The 19,200-nt window shown below is 51.8% G+C and overlaps 1 protein-coding gene across 12 annotated transcripts in view; it reads left to right on the top strand.

Moving 5' to 3' along the window:
• The window catches only part of Hivep3 (HIVEP zinc finger 3), a 405,958-nt gene extending 387,424 nt beyond the window's left edge, over positions 1–18,534 (top strand). For all 12 annotated transcript variants that reach the window (XM_070017191.1, XM_070017193.1, XM_070017194.1 and 9 more), the window contains 4 exons: positions 2,151–2,326; positions 7,934–8,020; positions 11,759–12,681; positions 13,825–18,534. In XM_070017191.1, coding sequence (XP_069873292.1) covers positions 2,151–2,326; positions 7,934–8,020; positions 11,759–12,681; positions 13,825–14,622 — 1,984 coding nt within the window. In that variant the 3' untranslated portion in view covers positions 14,623–18,534. The remainder of the gene's footprint in view (positions 1–2,150; positions 2,327–7,933; positions 8,021–11,758; positions 12,682–13,824) is intronic.
• Positions 18,535–19,200: the final 666 nt, after the last annotated feature.

A 19,200-nucleotide genomic window follows, 5' to 3' on the forward strand; every position in this document is an offset into this window, starting at 1 on the left:
ATCTCACACTCAGTAGCTAAAAGAAGGGTCTCCATCACCTTTCTTCCCCCTGGCCACATGAGTGAGCCAAGGTGAATCAACTGCAACTGTCCACATGGCCCCCGAGGCTTGTGAAGTCTGAAGGCTACACCAGAAGGCCTCCAAGTCTCTATCCTGGGGACAGACTGGGCCTCACAGCACCTGGGGGTATCCACTCTGGGAGATTTTTGTGTTGATCTGTAAGACACACTGGAGCAAGTCTAAACTCAAGGTGGCATTCAAGGCCCATGGTGAACCAACCTGACCCACCTGGCCCCGTCTGCTCACACCTGACACATTCCAAGCCATTTGATACCTGTGCCATTTCCCCTGGGTCCCTACTGGGAGCCCCTCCCACTTCTGCCTGACCACTCCCACTGCCCTGCCCCCAGACCTGCAGTACTTGTGCTTGAACATAAGATGGCGCTTGTCCTGATCAAGCATAAAGTTGCCCAAAGACACCTGAGGTCAGTGCCCAATACAGGTGGGTCAGAGCCTGAAGAGGTGAAGACAGGACCCTTTAGACCCTATCTGAGTTATGTGAGTGTGTGAAAGAGTGTGATATGGGGGGGCAGGTGTGTATGAGGAGTGTGATGGTAGGGGCTCGAGTGCGGGAATTAGAGTATGACTGTGAATGTGTATGAAGTGTGTGCTTTGTGGGGGTGACTGTGGGGGTGTGGAGATGACATCACACTAGAATGTGTTTATGAGTGTGGGAGGGGTGTGGGTATGAAAATATGTGTGATTATAGGGTGAGAATGTAACTGGGTGATGGTCAGGTGTGTGACAATTAGAGGTATGTGTGGTGTGAGGTATGTGAGTAGATGACAGAGCATGGGGTGTTTGTGTGTGACAGAGTGTGAGTAGTGTATGGGTGTGAGTTTGTGTGGTTGATTGAAGGCATGAGGGTTTGTGAACAACTGACAGCGCAAATGTGTGGCTGAGTGGGAGGGATTTGTGATTGTGGTTGTGAGTGTAGGGTGTGTGATTATGTGGCATGAGAGGTGTGGATATGGCGTGATGCACTGCGGCCTGCGCTCCCTCCCCAAGTGCCCCTCTTCTGCTCCCACCCTTGTGACCCCACTGGGCCTTGAACTGCCATCCTGCCAGAAGGCTGGAGTCCTTGCTACTGTTCTTTCCAGCCACCCTCCTGCACCTGCCCAGTTCTTGCCCTGGTCTTGGCTGGCTTTGGTGTCTGATGACCAATGCTTCCTCCTAGACTAGCCAGGCCTCCCTCTGGCCTGTGGTCCACAATCTATGTCCCCTGGCTGCAAGTATGCCTGTGGCTAGTGGCACCCAGAGGGGCCTGTAGCACTTGTAGGAACAGTTCGTTCTGACGCAGGGTTCTGGGGTGCTTATGAGGCCTTGAGAGCAGCTGGCATTGCCTAGTCCACCTAAGACTGCGGTTCCCCCACAGCCTCCAGCTTGGCAGAGATGAGTTGAGGAAGAGAGCAAGGCCCCTGGGGAACCATGGCTGTACTTCCTACCTCCCTTGCAGGACTGGTTGTCCTCCTGGGAAGGCTGCCTTTGCACTAGTTGCTCCTTAAAGGAGATGGACAGGTTCAGGGCAAAATGATTCTGTTCCAAGTTCTGTTCCTTTCCAGCTGTGGGTTCATGTGTGAATGTCTCTCGACCTCTCTGAGCCTCGGGCTTGTACAAGTTCTTGTGAGGTGGTAGTGGTTTCATTCAGGTGAAGTACCCCAGGTCGGCATGTGTACTTGGTGAATGGCAGCTGCCAGGGCCTCCGCTATTACTGCGAGACCTTTTCACTCTGTGTGACTTTGGTGGCCCACAGTGGCTGTTCTTTGTGGCAGTGCTATGGCCAGGGCGGGCTGTGGAATGGAAACATCTGGGAAGCTGTGGCTTTACTTCTCCGGAGGAAGAATAAAGGGAATAAAGGAAGGTACAGCCCTACCTATGCAGGGGCCGGGCTGCAGGGGTTCCCGGTGAATCCCTGGGGTGACCTAGCTCCTTCCCAGCTCTGTCAGGGCTCTCTCTTGTTCTGCATCCTCCTCTCCCAGGCTGGAGACAGCTAGGAAGCGTGCACATCTTCCCTGAGTGAGAAGCTGCCTCTTCTCCCTTTTTTTTTTTTTGGTTTTGTTTTTCCTTTACATGACACCTGTTGCTCATAGGTACAAATCAAACGAAGAGTATGTTTATGTGCGAGGCCGTGGCCGAGGGAAATATGTTTGTGAGGAGTGTGGAATTCGCTGCAAGAAGCCCAGCATGCTGAAGAAACACATCCGCACCCACACTGACGTCCGGCCCTATGTGTGCAAGCACTGTCACTTTGCTTTTAAAACCAAAGGTAAGAGACAGTTAGCTGGGGCACCGCCCAGCCTGCCGCAGAGCGCTCTCCTCTGGGAGCCCCGGCTCACACCTCTTTACCTGGGACCTGGCACACACCCATATCCTGTGCTCCCACCCCACCTAGTGCCTGTGGCACAGCCCGACTGTTCAGGACTGGGCAGTAGCACGCACCCTGTGACCGCCCCAGCCCTCCCCACACCTACAGCGTCCTGCCTGATCCTCTCCCCGTAGCACCAGCCCACAGTTCTTCTATGTATCTCATCACCCCTTCCTTTTGCATGTCCCCAGAGCTGTTTATCCACTGACCTGATGACCTCCAACATCCACACGGTAACACTGAGCGATCCATTCCACTCAGAGTCACTTAACACGGTCGCATGCTACAGCTGTCCCTGCCTGCACCTTCCTCACCTTACCCCTTGCTTCTCTGCAGCTCCAGAATGCAGGGCCCAGCCATGTTCGCCAGATCCAGACTAGCAAGGTTCTGTTCCTGCCCCGGCCACACCCACATCAGGGTCAGGACAGGCTCCGCAGTTACCTTTGAGAGGAGGGAGGAGCTGTTGAGAACTTGTATCTCAGGGAACAGTGATGGATGAGCGTGGCCTGGCATGCAGCCTCCCAGGTTCATGGTGGGACAAAAGAGTGAGGCCCCTGGTGCTCTAGATGGTGTCTTTCCCAGCAGGCTCTGCAGGGAGGTTCTAACTGAGCTGGGCAGAACGGGGGTGCTTCTGAAGGAGGCCAGGGTCTTGGCAGCTTTGGTGGGTTCAGCCTCTTTTGCACTTTGTGTATCCCTCGATCAGGGTTTGGACACATGAAGGGTCTGCCTTCTGTGAGCAAGTTGGGTGACTCCATGGAAGCCACACTGTCGGGAGACAGAATTGTACAGCACACGATGCTTTCTCTTTTGTATTTTTTCTGTTGGTGAAGCTGTTCCCAGTGAAACAGGCTGAGTGATCACAAAAAGCAGGGGAGCCAATGCAGCTCCCCACCCAAGATTGCCTCTGTTTCTCCAGTACTAGGCCAGGATGCAGTTTGTCACCCTCTGTGGCTCAGCGGCCTCCTCTCTGGCTGGGTCTCTGTTTCTCATCTTCTGACCCTGTTGGGTGACCCTTATCCTGTGTCCTCTTGCCATCATCTTCAAGCTGAGCTTAAATTTCCCCACCGAGGTTTTGGGACGAGAGTGTCCCTCACCCACCTTCTTTCTCTGCTCCTCTTCTCTCTCCGTGTGTCAGAGGGGGGCATGTCTGGAGCCCTCTCAGCCTGGTGAGGTTTTGGGGAAGAGAGAAGGGGATCCTTGGTGGATTGCTTAGATAACTAGTCTTCAGTTCTACATAGGTAAAGTTGCTTGTCTAACAGCCTCCTGAAAGTGAAGAAACCGAACACAGGAAGAGGCTGTGCCTGGGGAACCCCTGTCCCCAGGATGCCAGCGCCCTTACCTTCCTCTTCAGAGGTGGCACAACACAGCCACGTGGTGACCTCTGAGTAGGTCAGTGGGTGGCCAGGGGACCCCACTGAGGAGCCCCAGGGGAACCTCCTGGCTCTGGCCATGCATGGCATCACATCCACTACCCAGGCCTGGGGAGCAATCCGTCTGCCTTGTGTCACAGGAAAGCTGTCCCCCCACTGAGATCCCAGCAAGTCCTTCTGCCAACTCAGTTCCTCTGCCAAGGCAGAGAGATGCCCGTGGAGCACCTACTGCCCCGGGATGCCTTCCTTAGAAGCCCTGCCCAGCTGCCCGAAGTCCCTGCTCAGGGTCACGGTCTCTCTGAGTCACCCACAGAGCTGAGAGGATCCAGAGTGTAGGATCTGAGCCCAGAGGGGCTTAGGAGAGGGGGTTCTCTGCATTTCCAGAAAGGTGGGGGGAGTGGGGGAGATTCTCCTGAAGAAAGAGGAGCTCTGCTCTCGGCTAGTGATTAGGAGCATGCCAACTTCATCCTCCACTGTGCCGCTGAGCCTGCCAAAAGAACACGGGAGCCAGTGACATCTCACTCTATGCCCAGCACTGAGGGGGCTGGTGGGTGGCAGCAGATGGAAGCAAAGAAGCCCCTCTGGTGACGAGGGGACAGGACCTGGAGCCCTTGGCTCTCCCTGGGACTGTGTTTTATCGCAAGCTCTGGGACCTGTCGGCCACCAGCTCTGGTAACATGAGCCCTCCCCCTCTCCTCCCAGGGGCTGTCTGCCTATCCTCCAGGTCATCTCTACCTATCACTCCTTCCACCCTTAAGTTCTGGCCTGGACCAGGCTGTGTGAGCTCTGAAGCTGAGCCTGGTTGGACCTGGAGCCCTTCCTGTCTGTCTCTGTCTGCCTGTCTGTGTCTTGTCTCCGTCAGATGTGGAGGTGGCAGTTCAGGCTCTGGGAACTACCTGAGGAGGTTCTCAGTGGGTGATGGGTGGGGATGGGAGACATGGGGCAGCCAGCCCATGGAGGGTCCTTTTTCTCTTCTCAGATAGTTCCCAGGGCTCATGGAGAGGCAGTGCCATGTATGGGCCCTTGTGCAATCTCCTTGGAGGACAGAGATGGCATCTGCGAGCAGACATATCCATCAGGCTGGGGTGGGGTGGGGTGGGGTGGGGGAGGAGGGAGGGCAGGGAGGACACCAGAGGAGACAGGGCCCTTGACTGGTGCTCTTCGCAGCACCCACTTTCTTTCAGAGACACTTTCATCCACTTGCCTCTCTTCCTCCACTTCAGGGCTGTCTGGCTTTCAGTGAGAGGCGTGGGTGATGGTGAGAAGCAGAGGGCTCTGCTTGGTAAGCTGGCAGGGGAATGGTGGCCAGGTTGGGCGTGTGGCAATTTGCTAGGCTTCTCCCTGTCTATGGAGGAGACAGGCTGGGGAGAGGAAGGCTTGGAGGAATCCAGGCAACATGCTGGGTGGTTTACCTGGTGTCTACTCTGCTATGACATGCAACATCACCTCCAACTTTGCCTCCTTCGCACAGCCCCCTAAGGGGTCATTCAGGGGAGGGGCAGGCCTTCAGTAGGGGGGCCCCTCCTGCCTTCTTCTGAGAGCCTCTGAAGCCCAGGCTAAAAAGTGAAGCTGTCCAATCACGGGCATCATCTGGGCACCTCTCTTATCCATACCAGCACAGTATACAATGTGTGGCGGAGTCCTTTAAGCCCCTAAAGAGTGATTCTCACAGGGTCTGGGGGAGGATCCACTCTGTGCCAGCCACACCCTGCTACCACATATGTTAATATCTTCAGATCTTCTCAGTGTTCCTCTAAGGTGAGTATGATTTATCCTTCTGGAAATAAGCTCGGTAGGGTGAGAAACTTGTTCATGACTTCCCAGCTGGCAGTGTCAGAGCCCAGCCTACACTGTGGCCCTCAGGCCCCTGAACCATCCTGTTCCATCTTCCTATCACCTGAAGAAGTCAGACTCTGAGATCCTGAGACGCAAGTCTAAATGGTGATTCTGGGTTCCATGGTTCACCATGATGGCTAATAGGATACCTACCAGTATCCAGGACAGCCAGGGAACTTGTCCACTAGAGTCATCAGCCCCTGGGCCCAGAATTAGGGTAGCAGAGGACATGTGCCTCTGTCTAGAGGGGGCAGAATAACAAGTTCTACAAGGTTCCTCAATTCTCTCTTCCATAATAGCATTTCCCCCCAGGGCTACCATACGTCCTCTGTATGTATTTAGTATGGTTGAATAGAGACACAAGTAAAATGTGGGTAGGAAATGAAGCAACTGCCAGAACGAGCAGTGTGCATGTCCCCTGTGGCCTAGGATAACTCAGACGTCTTCCATTCCCTGCTGTCTTTCCCCACCTCCTGACTGTGCTTGCTCAGGCTTCGCCTGCTCAGAGCAGTGAGGATGGAGGCCCACCAGGCTGGAAAAGAGACAACCTCCCTGGCCAGGAAAAGAACAGCAGGTTTCTGTCTAGTTGCAGGAGAAGACCAAGCTGAGGACAGAGTCACAGACTAGGAGCTTGAAAGAGAAGAAAGGAGATGGCTCCTCTCTCATCCTCCCTGCCATAGAGAAGCCCAGCTTACGCTCCCCCTCCGTCTCAGCAGACGTTTGTCAGTCTCAAATGTTTGTCAGAATGATGGAAGAAGCACCCTGTGGTACAGCCATGGATGGGCTCCACCTCTGCTCACCCACCCACCATCCCTCCCCGCCCACCTCTCATAGAGCCATCTTCCCAGTCATTTCTCTTCCTGTTGATTCTCTTACCCTGTCTGTTCCTCTCCTGGTCTCCACTTATCCTCCCACTTATCCATCCTCCCCTGCAGCTCTTGTTTTGTTGTCTTCTTGTCTTGCCTCACATGCATTTATATATAAAGGCATCCATTCATCTAATCAACCAGCATTCTCCTACTCGTGCAGCCCTCCATGCGCTGCGTGTACTGACTTACGTTCCATCCTTCCCTCCACTTATTTTCTTACCTATTCATATACCTCATTTGTCTATTCATCTGCCTTTCTACTCATCTACTGCCATAGATCTTCTTCCTATTCTTCTCCCACATCCTATTTCTTCTACTCACTTACCCATTCTTCCATCTACTAATCTGTCTATACATCCATTCCAATAGCCTTTTCTTCTTTCCATTCTTCCCTCCTCCATTCATCCATTCAAACCTCCCAATTAGTAAGACTCATGAGACAAAAAGCCCCTGATTCGGGGAACTTACGGCTTATTATGTCATTGACCGTATGGAAAGGCAATGGTCTTCAGAGCTCAATTTGGGAGTGGCTGCTGGGCCCAAAGGAGCATCCTGAACAGTCTGGGGAAGGTGGACTTGAGCCTCAACCTTTGGTCCCCATGTGTGACCAACAGCATTTCCTTCTGTCTCCTTCATTCCTAAGAGTAAGTCTGCCCTGGTTCTTCTTCCAGACCCTAAGGTTCAGCTCGATGGGTTACTTAGAAGTGGCCTCAGCTGGACACCAGTGGCTCATATCTGTAATCCAAGGTACTCAGAAAGCTGACATCTGAGGATCCTGGTTCGAAGTCAGACTTGGCAGGAAAGGCTGTGAAACTCTTACCTCCAATTAACTACTAAAAAGGCAGAAGCAGAGCTGTGGCTCAAATAGTAGGGAGCCAAACCTAAACAACAACAAAAAAAAAAAAAACAAAGGGACAGTGCCCAAGCCCTGCGTTCCCTCCCTCATAAGAAACAGCTAGAGCCAGAGGGTCACTTAGCCCCTACCTGCCATACTGGTCAGTGAGAACCTCATGTCACCCCAGCACTTGACATGGCCAATAATCCTACTGGAATCATGTCACCAGTACCTGGACACAGACTTAAATCAGAAGCAGGAAATAGGTGTTTGGTTTTTTGTTTGGGGATTTTTTTTTCTTTTGCTTTTTAACCAGCACCTCATGTTCTTGTCATACCTTCTGTCCCCTCACGGTCCCATAGCCTCTCCATCCCAGCCCCTGCATTCCACCTTGATCCACAGCTCTGGCTGCAAGTCTGTGCCTGATTACTGGGGTAGAGGAGCACCTGGCCTCTGCCCGGCCCCTGCAGGTGGCAGTGCCTTGACTGGTCCGAGAAGTCATGGGCTTCCAGCCCAGTGCTGCCTCCCTGAGCTCTCACCTTCCCTGGCTGGCCCCTGACCTGTCACTGAGCCTGAGTCTGGTCTTATTCCTTTCCAGGGAATCTGACTAAGCACATGAAGTCGAAAGCCCACAGCAAAAAGTGCCAAGAGACAGGGGTGCTGGAGGAGCTGGAAGCCGGAGAAGGTAAGAAACTCTAGGCCTCCTCTCTCTGCCTTCATGCCTTTCCCCTCCCTTCCTCCTCGCTTACCAGGCCACTGACCTCTGCCTTTCCCCTTCTCCTCCTCCTTTCCTCTGCCCTCCTCTCGATTGCTGTTCCCCTTCCCCCCATTCTCCCCTCCAGCTTTCCCAATCACTGGCAGACAAAGATTATACTACCAGAATGCCCCCTGTGCTGTGCAGGATGGCTGTTGGGCACCACAGCCTACCATGCCAGAGTAGCACAGAGAATGTATAATGAGTGAACCCATGTGTAATTACAGACAACACGTAGTACCTACTATGTGTCAGACTCTGTGGGTCCCCTGCTCGCGCATGGGCCTCACACATAGGATTCTGAAGGTGGGAGAGTTCCAAGAAAGCCAAATCCAGATCCCACAGGCCCATCCCTGCTCTACAGGCAGATTAGAACCAATCTCAAAGCAGGCAAGCTATGGGGGAAAGCTAAAGTATCTGGCTGAGCACTGCCCTCCCCAGCATCAAGTGTAGTGACAAACTTTTGACCACAATTCTCAAATCAGACTCAGGACTTAGAATGTGACAAAAAAAAATGTGGGGTGGGGGACTGGTATAGTGTAGGATGGTACATACATTATTCTATTTCTGTTTTTTTATGATTAGGAATGCATTTTCAGTCTAATAGAAGAGTTAAAGGCTGAGTTCTGGGATTACAGGCATGAACCATGATGCCCATTAAGTCACTTTTTTAGAATAGAATATAATGACTCTTCCCCAAACCATAATGTAGGGGTTGCCATACTTGTCAAAAACGAACATCAGGCCATTTACAGACCCTGCCACGTTTCAAGCGGAGGAAAGGGACACCTGAGCTGGGACCCTGAGGGTAAGGGCATACTTCTCTGTCCACAAACATGAAGCAGGCAGCACAGGTGCCATCCTCTGACGTCAGGACTCTGGCCATGCACAAGGAACAGCCTGCAGGGGGCGCAGGAAGACAGTAGGCCAGGCCAAGCACATGTCTGTGTGGATGCAGACCAAGTGGGCATGGTGCAGGTGAGAACTGATCAGATTCTAGATACATTCTGAGGCAGCACCACGGGCCCTGCTGTCACATCATAGAGGAGAAGGGATGAGTGGGAAATAAGCCAAAGATGATCTGAGATTTATGGCCTAAAAGACTAGAAGGATGATGTTGACACTCCCCACTGAGGAAGACTCAAGTTGTGACATCAAGAGCTGGTGTATGAGATGGGGAGGGGGAGATAAGGGGGCCCAGAGGGAACAGCCAAAAACATCCCCCTTCATGTACACCTCACCAATCCTACCCAGGCAGAGATGAGGTTGCACACCAGTGCCACCGTGTGGCAAATCCCAGAAATGGCACCTATCCATGCTTCCTTCTGAGGTTCCCCATCCTGGTCCCAGGTCCCTGAATTTGTAGCAGCCAGTTCTCTTGTTGAGCATTGGCCTTGATCTCAGCAACTGCCTGGAAGCTCCATGTGGGGCATTAGGAATGAGAAGTGGCCAACAAGCCAGGGGAATCTCTTAGATCCCAGCAGGGATCTTGGAATGGGGGCAGGAAGGTGGGAGGATCTGATGAAGCATGCCCTAGACTGGAGACCCTTGGTGTGTCATTCATATACTGGATGTCCAGACCACTCCCTCTAGGTCTCAGCTTTCTCATCATTAAAGAGGAATTTTAATGGCTGGTGAGTATCAGGTGGTGCTGGTTCCACTGTTCCTTACGAACCCTTATCTGCAAGAAGCTCAGTGCCACCCACAGCTACCTGCCTGTGGGCTGGGGGAGGGGAGGCTGGAGATGATGATAGCCATGGCTTACCCCTGCTCCCAATTTACAGAGAAGAAGTGGAGCACAAAGCAAAAGGGAGTTGTCACTAGGAGAAGGGACTCAAATCCAGACCATTTTCTGCTTCTAGAATGATAAGAATCATTTTTAAACTATCCATGTAATAACACAAGAGTTGTGAAGCTTAGCTCTGACTTAGGTGAGGGCTTGCTGGACGATCTTGGTTGTGTCCTCCATCTTTCTCTGTTCCAGGGTTTCACCTTACATGAGTGAGGACAGGGTTCGATGACTTCTTGGGGCTACAACAGACAGACTCCAGCCAAAGTCCCAGCCCAAGAGATTAAATGCCTGTGGCCAGACTGCAAAACTTTTCCCCTTGCACTTCTGCCTCCAGCTGCTACAAGAACCTGCCCTGGGCCTTGTAGCCTTCCCCTTTGCCCACCAGCCCCTGCTCCACCCCATAGTTTTTTTGACCATGTTAGACATCTTGCTGCTGCATGTGATTATTCTAAGCAAGCACTGATGCTGGGCCCAGGGCAGCTGGATGTGATGGAGATGCTTGGGTACACCAGATGCTTAGGTCTAGTGGTGCTCTTCTGTAGTGCCTGCAGTGCTGCTTTGTGTCCCCTCCAGGGGGCTGACTGATGGTTCTACCCACCTGTCACCAGCCCACAGTCTGTGGGCATGACACATGGGATCCCAGCAATCTCACGATGTAGTAGCTGAACCCTTCAGAGCCTGCCAGGTGGGCCAGACATTAGCAGAGCACTCTCCAACATCCAAAATGCTACCAATCTCAGAGATGACCTAAGAAGACTAGCAAAGGTGACCCAGCTGGTGGAAGCCACCTTATGAAATGCCAGACCAGAAAGCTGGCATTTCAGAGCTGTTCCCTCCTTGCTGGGAGTAGCCCAGGCTTTTAAAAGGCAGTGACTCCTCAGGATAAGAGTGCAAGGGTGGCACTCTGCCCTGTAGCCTGAGGCCAGCTTTACCATGCCACCCACAGAAGCTAGACTCTGCCACCTGCCAAATGCTGTTGTATCAGCCAGTGGCAGCCTGGTCACCATGGCAGCCGTGTGTTTAAACTGACCACAGTTCTGTCTGCAAGACTGGCCAGCGTGCTCTGTCCCAGAACAATAGATGTCAGCCTGAATAGACACATAGCAATTATCATTATTTGGGCCCTTAGTATGTGCCAGACCTGCCTTTTCTCCTCCTAGCATATGAATTATGACTCTCTTCATAGCTATATGAGTGATGACTCCCATTCATTTGATAAAAGGGGAGACTGAGACACAGAACGATGTCCTAGCTGGCTCATGGACTGACATATTGGTAAGAACAAGAAAGCTGTCTTTCAAGGGCTTGAACTCAGAACCTCATGCTCATGAGGCTTTTTTGCTCAAAGCTGGCACTCTTCTATTTAATCCATACTCCACTTCTGGCTTTTGCTAATCAATTGAATATAGGAATCTCATAGATTTATCTGCCCAGGCTGACTTTGAACTGCTCAGCCTCCTGAGTAGCTAAGATGACAAGGCACGGGACACCAGCCCTGGGCTTAAGAAGGGTGCCTTACTTACTATGGTTCGGTCCCAGCTGTAGGAGTAATTTACTCGGACAAGTTAGTTTATTTGTCTTACCTGTTTTGCTCATTTATTATGTGAAGATAAAAACATAACCAACTTCCCAGGATTCCTTGGGTACAGTGTGGACTAATAGCCCTAAAGCCCTCAGAATTGAACATACACATTCCCAACAGAAGGTAATCGTTGCTCACCATTATGTACAACATGTTCTGTCTCTTGTGTCACTTGGTCATCTGCCATCTCTGTGGCATTTTGCCTCATTGGCAGACAAGGGAACTGGCAGTGTGGGGTCAGAGCGGCCCCGCAGGGGCGGACTGTGACCTTGGATGTCCTGCATTCTCCCCTCAGGAACCAGTGACGACATGTTCCAGGACTCAGAAGGGCGAGAGGGCTCCGAGGCTGTGGAGGAGCACCAGTTTTCAGACCTGGAGGACTCAGACTTGGACTCAGATGCAGATCTGGATGAAGACGAGGAGGAGGAGGAGGAGGAGGAGAGCGAGGAGGAGTCATCCAGGCCATCCTCAGAGGCTCCCCCACTGGGCCTTCCAGCCACACTGCAGGAAGATTCCCCACCTGCTCAGGGCCCTCCGGCCTCCGATGCCACCTCTGATAACAAGGCCACCAGAGACAGCTCCGTCTCAGAAGCTGACAACTTGACAGCCAGCAGTTGTTCCACATCCAGCCAGAGCATCCCAGGCCTTTCTCGGCTGGGACTAGCCCCGTTGGGCCCTGGGGAAAAAGATACAGGCTCAGCTTTGAGCTCCAAGACCGTGTCCCCTCCAAGGTCGTGGTCCCCAAGCAAAGAAGTAGGCAGCCACCCACCGCTCACTCGCAAACACTCACTCACCAAAATCGACTCGTCTCCCCAGAGATGTTCACCAGAACTGCAGACTTCAGTTACAAGCACGCCTGGGCCCCCAGTGGGCCCAGGAAGGGACAAGGGCCCTCCTCCTTGTGGGTCCCCAAGACTGGATTTGTCTTCTCCCACTCTACGCCCCCCCTTCCTTCGAGCACATCTGCCCCCCAGACTCGAGGGTGCCATAGACCCAGGCACCCCCAGATACTCACCCACCAGGAGATGGTCTCCAGATCAGGCTGAGTCACCACCATGGTCAGCGCTGCCAGAGAAGTGGGCTCTGTCTGTGCCGAGCAGCCCCTCAGCCAGCAGGCGCGGCCCAGGCTTGGGGCCAGCTCCGCGGGCTCTCTTTCAGCCTGCACTCCTACCTCACAAGCTTCTCGGCAGAAGCCCCGAGACCTGCGTCTCCACGTGGGTGAGTTGCTGTCGTGTCCCTCCCAGGGTGGAGTGGGTGTGGAGAGGGTTGCAGGTTCTCACAAGAGCTTCACATCTGAAACTGGGGGGTTCTGCCAGCTCAGTGGTCACTGATCGACTAACAAACATTTCTTGGGACTCTGCTGTGCAAGGCTCCACACCCTGTGCCTTAAGCCAACTTTTTTTTTCTTTCAATGTCAATACCAAGGCTTAGACTCAGAGCCTCACATTTGCTCAGCTTGCTTGCTCATCTGGTACTCTACTACTTGAGCCACACCTCTAGTCTGGCATTTTGCTGATTAATTAGAGATGAAGTCCGACAGACTTTTCTGCCTGTGTTGGATTTGAACCACAATCCTCCAGTCTCAGCTTCCTGGGTAGCTAGGATTACAAGCTGGAGCCGCTGGCACCTGGCTCTGATTTCATTTTGTTGCACCCCCGGAAGCAACAGGCATGGTCTCTTTAGTTCATGAGTTTGGGGCTCTACCCCTTAACAAATAGGACAGCGTTGGCTGTGGGCAGGACTATTGAACAGTTCCCATCTTTTCCATCCCCACCCTGCTTGTTGGCAGGAGCTCGACCACTGAGCCATGCCTTCATCCCTTCTGTACACTGGTTAATTTTGATAAGGTCTTGCTTACAATCTACCTATTTTTGTCTTCTTACTAGTGGGCTTTAGCCTTCCAAGTAGCTAGGATTACAAGGGTGAGCCACTGGCACCCAGCTTCCAGGAATGTTTCCTGATGGTTGATATGGGATCCCATGCACATTCTTGGTGGAAGAAGGTCAGGATCCTTGGATGGGAGGGAACTGGTGTACAAGGGGAAAGTTGGGTCCAGACCATTTTAGTAATAGGAGAGGCAGCAGATTAAAGATAAAGGGCCAGGCCAGGGCCAGAACCCCTCCTGCAGATGTTCTGGCTGGGGGCTTGAAGACTATGGGACTGAAGTGTGCTCATGGTCATCAGATGGCCCAAGATGGGCATCAGGCAGTACCATGCACAGAGAGGTGAGATGTCTGGCCCATCTCCAGCAGCTTCATTCAGGGGGTCTCTGGCTAGTCCAGCCTCGATGCCTCTAGACCTCACTTCTCCACCTGGCTGGTGTGTAACACTCTCCTTTTTAATTTTGTTTTTTGACCCTAGCAGAAGGCTGAGTCTCCAAGTGCATCCTGCTCACCTGGTCCTGCTCATCCTTTCTCCTCCCAACCCTTCTTGGTGCCCCATGACTTCCACAGCCACAGCCCAGCTCGGACAGAGAACATCTTCAGCCACCTGCCTCTGCACTCCCAGCACCTGTCCCGAGCCCCGTGCCCCTTGATTCCCATTGGTGGGATCCAGATGGTGCAGGCCCGCCCAGGGATCCACCCTGCCCTGCTGCCAGGGCCCTCCACAGCCTGGGTCAGTGGCTTCTCAGGAGGTGGCAGTGACCTGACAGGGGCCCGGGAGGCCCAGGAGCGAGGACGCTGGAGCCCCACCGGAAGCTCATCAGCCTCCGTGTCCCCTGTGGCTAAGGTTTCCAAGTTCACCCTCTCCTCGGAGCTGGAGAGCAGAGATGACCCCAAGGAGAAGGAGAAGATGGGAAGAGGCCCTGGAAGACCTCCTGACTGGGAGCCCCGTAGGGCTGAGTCACCCTCAGATCCCATGCCCATACACAGCCCCTGTACCCCACAGCTACCCCAGGGCCACCAAGTGGCCCAGTCTTGGAGTCCTCACTTGGAGTCACTGCCCATATTGGCCAACCCCGCAGACTCTGCCTCTCCACCACTGGACCGCAGCAGCTCCATGGGCTGCCTGGCAGATGCCTCTGCTCGCTTCACAGCCCGGAGGAGAAACCTCTCTGGGGAACCCAGGACCAGGCAAGATTCCCCTGAGCCCCCAGGTAGTGGGGGGCCCAGGGTACCTCCACCCCCGCCAGAGGACAGAGGCCCCCTGAGCACTTAGCCTCTCTCCAACCGCTTCCAGTGCTTGGCAACAGACGTTTTCCATCCAACTTCCTCAAGTCACCTTGCTCCCATGGGCTCCCTTCCCATCTGTCCATCCGTCTATGTGGCTTCTGCTCAGCCCTCCATCTGTTATATCTTCCATGTATGCAGTTACCTGTGCCTTTTTCTAGACCTTTTGTTGCTTGAAAAGAAAAAATCACACACATACATCTAAAAGAGAGAGAGAGACCCATGAGGATTTTGAGGTTGTGAAGCATCTGTCCCTTGGGGAAAGGCTGTGGTGGCTTCCTTGCAGTCTCCAATGCAGCCAGCAGCACTCACCCATTACCCCATGTAAAGGCTGGCAAAAGGCAGCTGTTTGCTTAGGGAGAAGAAAAATAAAGGAAACTTTCCAAATGTATACAATTAAATGCAAAAGCAAGCATTCCTATACACAGATGTCCAGTTCCTATGTATGGCCATTAGAGCTGCCCTCTAGCTAGTGGCTACTTCTCTCTGGTTAGCAGAAGGGCCAATGAACTCAGTCAGAGGGACACAGATGCCCATCCCCAAATTACCTTCTCTGTTTCTTTTATTCTTTGTAAGAAAAAGTACCAACATTTTTTTTTGCTAGGATTTCCAAGTACAAAAATAATAGGAGCACGTGGAAGGTAATTGCTTGCTGGTTTGCCCAAACTTCTCAGATACCTAGGTAGTCTGAGTTGTGAATCCATCCCCGCATAGGATAAGTGAGCAAGCCACCCTAACCCTGGCCCCTCCTGTCCACTCTCCACCTGCCTCTGGGCTGGCAAAAGGACCTGGTCCCCATACACCTGACTCTCACCTCTCTCTTCTGGCCCTGTCCACAGGCCACTCCGTACGCTCAAGCTATCTACAAGGCTGAAGTGGCTGAGCCTGAGGTTTGAGTGTTGCTTCACCATGGCCCTGGAGTACAAGAGACATACTACTTCTTTCCTGGTTGGATTACATTGCGTGCGTGTGTGTGTGTGTGTGTGTGTGTGTGTGTGTGTGTGTGTGTGTGTGTGTGTGTGTGTGTGTGTGTGTGTGTGTGTGTGTGTGTGCACGCACAGATAGATATGTATCACAAATCTAAACATAGAATATTATATTTGGTTGTTTCTCCAACCTCTTCAGATATTCTTAACCTAAAGGATTTGTAGCCTGTCCTAAGTCATTTGAATTTTTCTCTGCATTCTGGATCAAAACCTTGCTTTATAAGGAAAGTAATATGACCAGAAACATAAATTTCAAGTTGATTTCACCTCTGGCATATTAGCCTATATAATTAAATGTAAAAGCAGGCACTGCTGTGTACTAATGTCTGTGGTTCCTTTTTCCACCTAGGAGAGATGGGTTCCCCAGCACCACTACCACCACCCCTACAACCGCCTTTCAGAAATGATTCTCTTTGATTTCTATAAGGGGGGAAGTGCAGGACTCATGGTCATGTGTCACCCAGGCTGGATCCAAAGCAGGGACCTCTCTGGCTACTCCTGGACCTCAGCTAGACCATATGTAAGGAAGGCTCAGCCAAGGGCTTCTGAGCTGGTGAAGCTCCTCAGCCAAGCTGTCACGTAGGGAAGATTCAAATACCTTGAGCACCTTGTGCTGGTTTAGAGCCTTTCCCTGCTTAGGCCCCATGGAGTGGGTACCCCAACCTGGTCCACCGGCCAGCAAACTACCTAGTTCATTCCTTATCTTGCTCCCAGCTAAGGTATGGGCATGTTCAGTTAGGCAAGGCCTCTCAGAGTTCACTGTGCTAGGTGCTGGGGGCGGGGGATGTGGATAGGCTAGCCAGGCACTCCTAATGCTTGATTCAATCTTAGGTCTCCTGCCCACCTGGGAGAAGCTAGGGAGCCCAGCCTAGACCAGACTAGCTCATTTTGGGCCTGGCAGGAAGTGATAGGAGCCTCGGTCCCAGTCATAGCCAGGCCAGAGGCTAGGATGCTCCCTTGTGACTTTCATTCCTAATCCACAGACTCCGCACATTGGAGATTTCAAAGCTGAGGCTGTGGAGCTAGATAAAGAGCATCACTTCCACCCAGGTGGAGTCTTCCAAGGCAAGATCTTCCTGCCTCAGATTGCTGTGCTAGCCCTGAACCTTCAGGGTGTCCCATAGGACTCCAACCTTCCTAGCTCTCTTGGATGTCACCCCTCTGGACTTTGCCCTCCACCCACCAAGATCCCCTTCCTTGCTATCCTTGTAACATGGCATAGCTATTGGCGAGACCTGTTTCTCCATGACAGGGACAGGAGTACCAGAGAGTGCTGCTCTAACCAGCTACCCAGAGGGAGCAAATCAATGGTACACCAGGCTAGCTCTGATCCCCTCTGCTAAAGTTCTCTGCCCAATCTGATGACACAAGGCCCCAGGCCACAGCCTACCTTCCCAGTTTGGAACAGCTCACTTCACACATGCCCTCTGGATCTCCAGTCTGTTCCCAATCACCCTGATCCTACGGTCCCTACCCCCGTGGAAGTATAGAATCCATGCTGACGTGTGGGTGTAGACCCCAGCTCAGTGGATAAATAGCCATTCCTTGGCACAGAGGAGCTTGGGTCCTTAGATTTGGCAGTTGGCAATTTGCAGAGGCCTCAAGCCAAATCCTGCCTTCTGTTGAAGGTCCCAAGCCCCTTCTCCCCAGCTCTGCCTTTGAGGTTCCTGTCGTATTGGACAGCTTCACAGTCACTCCAGTTGTCAGCCCCTTACCCCTTCTTGTCCCCCATCATAGCTTGCACGCTGCTCCCACACACAAGACCTGCCGGGGTCCTGACAGAGCAAACTGCCAGAAGTCCGTCTCCCAGGCTCAGAGGTTTCTGCCTTCCTCAGTTGGAAAATTTCAGGAAATAAAAATGTGTTTCCAGGTCCCTCAAACCCCCTCTCCCCCCCACCCCCGGCACTGCTCCATTCCTACCTGGCTCCTTGGAACAAGCAATTTAGCAATTTATCTGAGTTGATGTTCTTTCTAATGCTTGCTCCAGACAAATCTTTGTGGGATGATACTGGGGTTTGAATTCAGGGCTTGGGCACACTGTCCCTTAGCTTTATCACTCAAGGCTGGCACTCTACCACTTGAGCCACAGCTCCACTTCTGGCTTCTTGGTGGTTGATAGGAGATAAGAGTCTCATAGACTTTTCTGCCCTGGCTGGCTTTGAACCACGATACTCAGATCTCAGCCTCCTGAGTAACTGGGATTACAGGTGTGAACCACAAGCACCCAGCCAGACAAATCTTTTTTTTTTTTAAAGTGAAAGTCTTGGCTGAGCTGCCCTCCCTCCTTGGAGACAGATCTGTGTTACCCAAAGGAGAAAGTTGCCAAAGGCACTGTTTCCATTAACAACCTGCTCCAGCACTTAGGATCACTTTATAAATCTAGGGCTCAAGGAAAAAGAAAAGGAAGTAAAAAGAAATTTGTAAGATACATGCTCTCTGTAAGATAAATATTTGCCTTTTTTTTCTTTTCTAAAAGTTGTATGTATTCTGTATGTGAAATTGTCTGTAGAAAGTTTCTATGTTCCTAAATGGCAATACATTCCAAACTCCGTACTGTAGATACGTGTGTACAGCCACCGCACTGGGATGGGTAGTTTTGCCTGTAATTTTATTTAAACTCCAGTTCTTACCCTTGCATCTTGCCATGTTGGTATGGTGTATATCAGTGCAAAAGATAAAAGAAAAAAACAACAACAACAAAATCCATGCTGGTCTAAAGCACAGAGTCTCATGTACAAAAGGTTTAAAAAAAAATGCTCAGTATTGATGTGTGTGACCTTTGTTGTAAATTACATCCGTACTGTGAATGAGAGCTTTTTACAAGTATAATAATTGCCTTTATTACAGCTCTGGCTGAGTGTTCAGCCTGAGGATATTTTTTAAAAAAAAAGAGCACGTTGGAATAAATTTGAAAGTCCCAACAGAGTCTTGTCTGCCTGGCTTGTGGTTTTTCTTGGGATTGTAGAAGGTCAGATTGGGGAGAGGGGGGAGTTTGGTACTCCAAGTGTTCATTTTAACTTCAGTGTGATCAGGCCCAGAGAGGGGAAGTTACAAGGCCATAGTCACACAGACAGGGATTCTCAACAATAATTCCTGAAGCTTGGCACTCTATTGCCATGTAATCACAGCCTGCATTCAGTTGCTAGGTCTGCTGTTAGAAACTGTCACAAAGTCATACACACAGATTCTGAAGATTATGATAGGACAAACTTGAGAGTCACCATGGAACCCAACTGTAGGATGAAACCTGAGTTCCTGTGTGCCCTTCAGCAGATCACCTAACCACTCTTTTTCCTCACCTGGAAGGGAATGATGAGGTTTAAATGAGATGTGCATACAGGGAAGCTAACAGAGCCTTCAGCCACTGCCATCTTTGCACAGGATGCTGTTTGCAGGGGTAGAGAAAATACTGGTCCCCAGCTTCAGCCTCCACTACTAAGCACCATGGTTCACTACAGCAGTGAGCAAGAGACACCATCCACCTTTGAGAGCTCCAATCCCAGCAGGTCATGGGCTGTCACCCTATTGCAGGAGTGTAAATGGTTTGGCAGGAGAAAACCAAACTCTAGTCCACATGGAGT

This window comes from Dipodomys merriami, unplaced genomic scaffold (assembly GCF_024711535.1).
Source record: "Dipodomys merriami isolate MVZ:Mamm:240054 unplaced genomic scaffold, mDipMer1.0.p SCAF_121, whole genome shotgun sequence".
Lineage (NCBI taxonomy): Eukaryota > Metazoa > Chordata > Mammalia > Rodentia > Heteromyidae > Dipodomys > Dipodomys merriami.